The 6142-nt window shown below is 57.1% G+C and overlaps 1 protein-coding gene across 1 annotated transcript; it reads left to right on the top strand.

The window, feature by feature from the left end:
• Window positions 1–302: 302 nt before the first annotated feature.
• On the top strand, window positions 303–5517 carry Nr1h2 (nuclear receptor subfamily 1 group H member 2). The gene is given in 11 exon segments (XM_038313648.1): window positions 303–438; window positions 1348–1405; window positions 1482–1595; window positions 1808–2098; window positions 2191–2447; window positions 2528–2707; window positions 3338–3437; window positions 4652–4860; window positions 5014–5052; window positions 5054–5107; window positions 5109–5517. Coding segments are annotated over 10 exon segments (1338 nt in total). The 5' UTR covers window positions 303–438; window positions 1348–1365; the 3' UTR covers window positions 5163–5517.
• Window positions 5518–6142: the final 625 nt, after the last annotated feature.

Genomic DNA, 6142 nt, shown 5'->3' with positions numbered 1-6142 from the left:
TAGTTCGGTAGCGTCCGTGTAGACCGGAAGTCCGTCACCTTTCCCGGCCCGCCTATATCCGGAAGTGACGTAAGCGGGGTTGCCGGAAGAAGTGGCGAAGTTACTTTTGCTTTGCGCTCAGCCAGCGCTGTTGCTCCGAGCTACTCCCCGGCTTCAGAAGTTACTTCCGAAGTGCTGAGGAGGAGCAACTACGGGTGCGGACACGGAGGCAAGTGCGCAGGGGGCGGCGGAGCAGGTGGGGCTGGGCAGGGTCCGCGGTCGGCCTCGGTCCCGCTCAGCGCGCGCCCGCTTCCCTCCCTCTGCCGCAGCTCCCGCCTCCCGCGGCCGTTTCCCGGGCAACGGAGTAGGAGACCCGCGCCCCACCACTTCAAGACCGCCGGTGCAGTCATGAGCCCCGCCTCCCCCTGGTGCTCGGAGAGGGGCGGGGTCTGGAGTGAGGTGGGCGTGGCTCTGCGGGGCGTGGTGTGGAGGCGAAGCCTATGATTGGTGGGTGGGGAAGCAGTGGGGCGAGGCCTGGCTTATTGGTGGGGACTTGGACCCAGGGGTATAGGGAAGGCATGGATAGGGAAAAGTATGATTGTTGAGTAGGGGGCGAGGCTAATGGGTGTGGCGTAGCATTGGGAAATCTTGATTGGTTAGCTGGTAGGCGGGGCCTGAGGATAAGTGGGTGAAGCTTGAAGGTATTCGCATGGAGGCGTGACATAAAAGCCTGTGATTGGCTTCTAGGGATTGGTATGGGCGGGACCTAGGCAGGAGCGGGCAAAACTTTATAAGTATAAGCCCAATTGTGGGGATGGAATACCAAGAGTCCTGATAGGGTAAGATCAGGGGTCTGTATTGGGGTGGAGCAAAACCCTGACGAAACCTGTAGTAGGAGGATGTGGGTTGTGGCCTGATGGGAAGAGATCGCTTATGACAGGAGCGCAGTGGGTGCACACAAAAGAAGAACTTGAGAATTGTTGGGCTCTCTTGGTGTTAAAGCAGTGGAAACTGTCATAGGAGGAGGGAGCAGTGGGTTGGGCTGGAGAAGTGGGTGGGCATTATTAAAATTGGTCGGATGTTTGTACAGGACTAGGGCTGGCGTTGGGAGCTCAGTATAGAAGTATAAACACTGAGGTGTGGTGGCACAGCCCTGTGATGCCAGCCCTTGAGAGGCCGAGGCAGGAATGCCGGATATCCCAAGACAACCTAGAGTCATGAGTTCCAGGATCTGGGAGGTCGAGGCAGGAGATGTTTGAGAAGTTCGGCTTTCACCATGAGATCTTATCACAAAAGAGACCTTGAGCCTTGGAAGGAGAAGCACCCTTATCATGACCTGTAATTGGCTGGGTCCCGTGTGTTCAACAGGCTGCTTCGTGACCCATCATGTCTTCCCCCACAAGTTCTCTGGATACACCGGCGCCTGGTGAGTGACCCACTTCCCTACAGCTGCCTCCCCTCCCCCAGTGCTGGAGAAGCTCACTGTCCCCTCTTTCTTCTAGGGAATGGTTCTCCTCAGCCCAGTACCTCCTCGGCTTCGCCCACCATCAAGGAGGAGGGGCAGGAGACTGACGCCCCTCCAGGCTCTGAAGGGGCCAGCTCTGCCTATATCGTAGGTGAGATGGGGACACAGGTGGGCTTTTCCTTCTGTTTCCCATTGACTTCTCTGACTCATTCTCGGGGGGGCGGGGGGGGCTACCGACCTGCAGATCTTTCCCTTGCTGTTGCAGCCCTGTCCTCACGCTCACTTCGGGACCTTCCATGGCCTGTCGCTAGACTGCTTTCTGTCTTTGTCACTCTCTCTCTCATGGGCTCTGCTCACCCCAAGTCATCTTAGAGCCAGAGGATGAGCCCGAGCGCAAGCGAAAGAAGGGTCCGGCTCCGAAGATGCTGGGTCACGAGCTGTGCCGCGTGTGTGGGGACAAGGCATCGGGCTTCCACTACAATGTGCTCAGTTGCGAAGGCTGCAAAGGCTTCTTCCGGCGCAGCGTAGTTCATGGTGGAGCTGGGCGCTATGCCTGTCGGGGCAGTGGAACCTGCCAGATGGACGCCTTTATGCGGCGCAAGTGCCAGCTCTGCAGGCTGCGCAAGTGCAAGGAGGCTGGCATGCGGGAGCAGTGTGAGTGCGGGGAAGGGAAAGACGGGGGCGTTCTGAGAGGGGGAGTCAGTGCGGGTGCACTCCACCACTGAGGTTCACTCTCCGGCACGCAGGCGTGCTTTCTGAGGAGCAGATTCGAAAGAAAAAGATTCAGAAGCAGCAGCAACAGCAGCCACCCGCGACTGAGCCAGCATCAAGCAGCTCAGCCCGGCCTATAGCCTCCCCTGGCACGTCCGAAGCAGGTGGCCAGGGCTCCGGGGAGGGAGAGGGCATCCAGCTGACGGCGGCGCAAGAGCTGATGATCCAGCAGTTGGTTGCTGCGCAGCTGCAGTGCAACAAGCGCTCTTTCTCCGACCAGCCCAAAGTCACGGTATTGCCTTGCTCAGCCCTGTGGGCAGGGATTTGTAGGGCAGGAGAGTCCCCATGTGACCCTGGTCTCCTGTGTCCCAGCCCTGGCCCTTGGGTGCAGACCCTCAGTCCCGGGATGCTCGTCAGCAGCGCTTTGCCCACTTCACGGAGCTGGCCATCATCTCGGTCCAGGAGATTGTGGACTTTGCCAAGCAGGTGCCAGGGTTCTTGCAGCTGGGCCGGGAGGACCAGATCGCCCTCCTGAAGGCATCCACCATTGAGGTAATGGCCAAGCTTTAGAACACAGCCCAGAGCTGAATGTAGTACAAATGGGTCTTACTTAACCCTTGTGGGATGCGGTCAGCAGGAGTGTTCAGTCCTAACAAGACAGCTGGAGCCTGCAGTGAGCCAGCTGGGGACAAAGGGGAAAGGGGCTGGGTAGAAAGTAATGATGGGCTGTTCAAGAGGAAATGTTCCCCCAGGACTTTTCCTTTGGGGTTTCGAGACAGAGTTTCACTATAGCTTTGGCCCCTGTCCTAGACCAGGGTGGCCTCGAACTCACAGAGATCCACCTACCTCTTCCTCCTGAGTGCTGGGATTAAAGGTGTGCGCCACCGCTGTCCAGCTCCCACAGGACTTTTCAAAGGAATGGATATTTGAGCCAAATCAAGAATAGTGAGGAAGTATTCAGTGTCAGCTGTATGCAAAGCTCTTTTCTAAGTGCTAAGAGTCCAAACACTAGCCTCTACCTCATGATTATGTGGGGCAAGTGTCCTTGGATGGGGCAGTGAGTGGGTGGCAGAGTGGGAGGAAGGAAGGCTAGGAATGTGGCCTGGCAGAGGGGGGGCAGGCAGTTGGACTTAGCACATTGACTTCGGGCCAGCTGAGGAGCCTGTACCTTGCCACCACCAGATTATGTTGCTGGAGACAGCCAGACGCTACAACCACGAGACAGAGTGCATCACGTTCCTGAAAGACTTCACCTACAGCAAGGATGACTTCCACCGTGCAGGTCTGTGGAGGACACTGGCTCAGGGTTGCACCTCCAGGTTGGGCACTGGCAAGACCATGTTTATCAAGGCCGGGTGCATGGGGAGGCCTTTGCTATCACCTGGTACTCTGGCAGAAATTAGGAAGAAGCACCCACTGCTAAGACTGACTCATGCGCTCTGTCCTGGAGACTCACCTGGCTGTCTGCCTCGGAGTAAGACATGCGGGCTGAGGATGGAGCAGCATGCTCCAGTTTGGGGCTTCCCATCATGTCTCTCAAGAACTACTCTCAGTATCCTTAGACATCCACTCCCAACTCTTCTTCTTTGGGCTTCAGTCCTTCCACTATACAACAGCATCCCAGGATTCTTCTGGTGTGAGATTAGCAGGCCAGGTGTTGGGGAGAAGAGCATTTGCCCCAAGGGTAAAGGCCCTGTAGCCAGCTTTGAAGGAACCACATGGAGCCCCAGGCAGCCCCAGCTCTGCCACAGGCTCAGCCACTCACGCTCAGAGCCTCACAAGGACTGGTGGTTCTCTGATACTGCATTCCCAACATGTCTGTCCTTACAGCAGGCTAGGGCGCTGTGCCAGCCGTCAGCTCCCATGTTTCCTCTGCCAGGAGGATCTGACCTACCTCCATCCTCCTGCCTTGGTCCAGCCTCTCTCCCAGGATCTGGTTGCCTTGCTCTGAATGTACGCCCATCAGCACAGTCCAGCATTAGGGATTAGCGTTCACTATCTCCTGCTTGGAGCTGGGTGACAACTCCAGTTTCCCTGGAACCTGCCCAGATGGTTTTGTTTTGTTCTCTGCGTCTCGCTGTGTAGGCTAGGGCAGCCTAGAATTTGTTACCCTCAACAGAAGGGGGTAGGTTGGGTTGGGTTTTAAATCACTCTCTTCCAAAACCTGACACACAATAGGTACACTTAAATAATAGTTCATGAGTGAGTCATAGCATGTCTGACCATGCGCAGTGGGAGCCACTAGGGGTTTTTGTGTGTGGCTTAGCCTGCCCCCTTTCCCTCTGCCTCCATGAGAGTAGATTCTGGGACCTGAGAGGATGTGACCCTCCGGGGTATGTAGGGAGGAAGGGTGTGGGTGCTGTTTTGGCTGCTATGTTATAGACACTCATAGGTCTGCCCTGGGAGGGAGCAGAAATGCCTGTTACTGGCTGTTCCTCCTCACCATCCAAGGACCCTGGGTCAGGGTGTGAAGCTGTTCTGGGACCACTCTTGCAGGCTTGCAGGTGGAGTTCATTAATCCCATCTTCGAGTTTTCTCGGGCCATGCGACGGCTGGGCCTGGACGACGCAGAGTATGCCCTGCTCATTGCCATCAACATCTTCTCAGCGGACCGACCCAACGTGCAGGAGCCCAGCCGTGTGGAGGCTCTGCAGCAACCCTACGTGGAGGCTCTCCTCTCCTATACACGCATCAAGCGGCCACAGGTACGGGAGCTGCCATTCCCTAGCAGTAGAGATGTTCCAACTTGTGGGTTGGATCCAAAGTTACCTGAGCACTCTCAGGCTTGGCTTTCCAGACTTAGCTGGTCTGGCGGGGCAGTGCCCCAGCAGCACATACCTGCCTCCTTTTCCCTGCAGGACCAGCTCCGCTTCCCACGAATGCTCATGAAGCTGGTGAGGCCTGCGCACCCTCAGTTCCGTGCACTCGGAGCAGGTCTTTGCATTGCGACTCCCAGGACAAGAAGCTGCCGCCTTTGCTGTCTGAGATCTGGGATGTGCATGAGTAGGGGGCCGCCATGAGTGCCCATCTTGGTGGCATCTTGTTGCAGATGGACGCTTCGCCTGTCCTCCTGGGGTGGAGGACATAGTCATGGCCCATCCCTGAGGGGCTCAGCACTGGCGGTTGCACCAGGAGGCCCCTCCCCACCCACCGAGTCTTCCAGGAGGGATGAGGGTCGCAGGTCCTAGCCTCTGACCTTCCCTAGCTCCCTCCCACCCAGCTTACACCTCAGCCTCCCATGCCATGCACCTTGAGTGGGGAGAGGCTGGTGTTTCTCCACAGTTGGGAGACCACAGGTCCCCTCTTCTGCCTTTTTTATTTAATAAAAACAAAAACAAGAAATAAAGTCTGAGTACAAGTCAGCCCTTAGCCCCGTGTGAGCAGTGGAAGGGGTGGGTCACCTCCTTGCCCAGTTGACTCTTAGTCTGGGTTCAGTCCACTGACAGGGAATGGGGGACTTGGGGAGTGGACTGGGTGCACAGCTGAAGAGAGGTGACCTTGCACAGCATGATTTGAGGCACTGGAGGGCCAGAGGGCAAGGTGGATGGAGGCCCATCGGCTAGGGGAGAGTAGCTTTATGGGGGAAGGTCATTTCCCTGGTTGTTGGGGGCAGGTTTCCAAAGTTGGAGCTGAGCATCTGGCCATGAATGTCATAAAAAAGTCAGGAAGGGATTTGTAGGGCAACAGAAGTTATGCGGGAACACTTAGGGAAACTGAGAAAGGGAGCCTTTTCTAGCAAAGGTAGGAGGGAGGGAGACCCCAGGGCAGCATCCACCGTTGCAATCTTCTTGCGTTCCCGCAGGGGGCGCTCGTGAATCGCAAGCCAGGCCCGCGAACTGCTTCAGGTTTCTGGGGGCGTGCCCTCGGGTTGTTGCATCATGAGGGGCGGGGCCGTTCGCGGGAGGGCGTGGTTCTGCGATCAGCCTGGGGGAGAGGTGTGATTTGCCCGCTCTTGCTGGCTAGGGGCGGGGCCAGAGGGCGCACTTC

Source organism: Arvicola amphibius, chromosome 12, assembly GCF_903992535.2.
Source record: "Arvicola amphibius chromosome 12, mArvAmp1.2, whole genome shotgun sequence".
Lineage (NCBI taxonomy): Eukaryota > Metazoa > Chordata > Mammalia > Rodentia > Cricetidae > Arvicola > Arvicola amphibius.
This window is presented reverse-complemented; position numbering and strand designations above follow the sequence as displayed.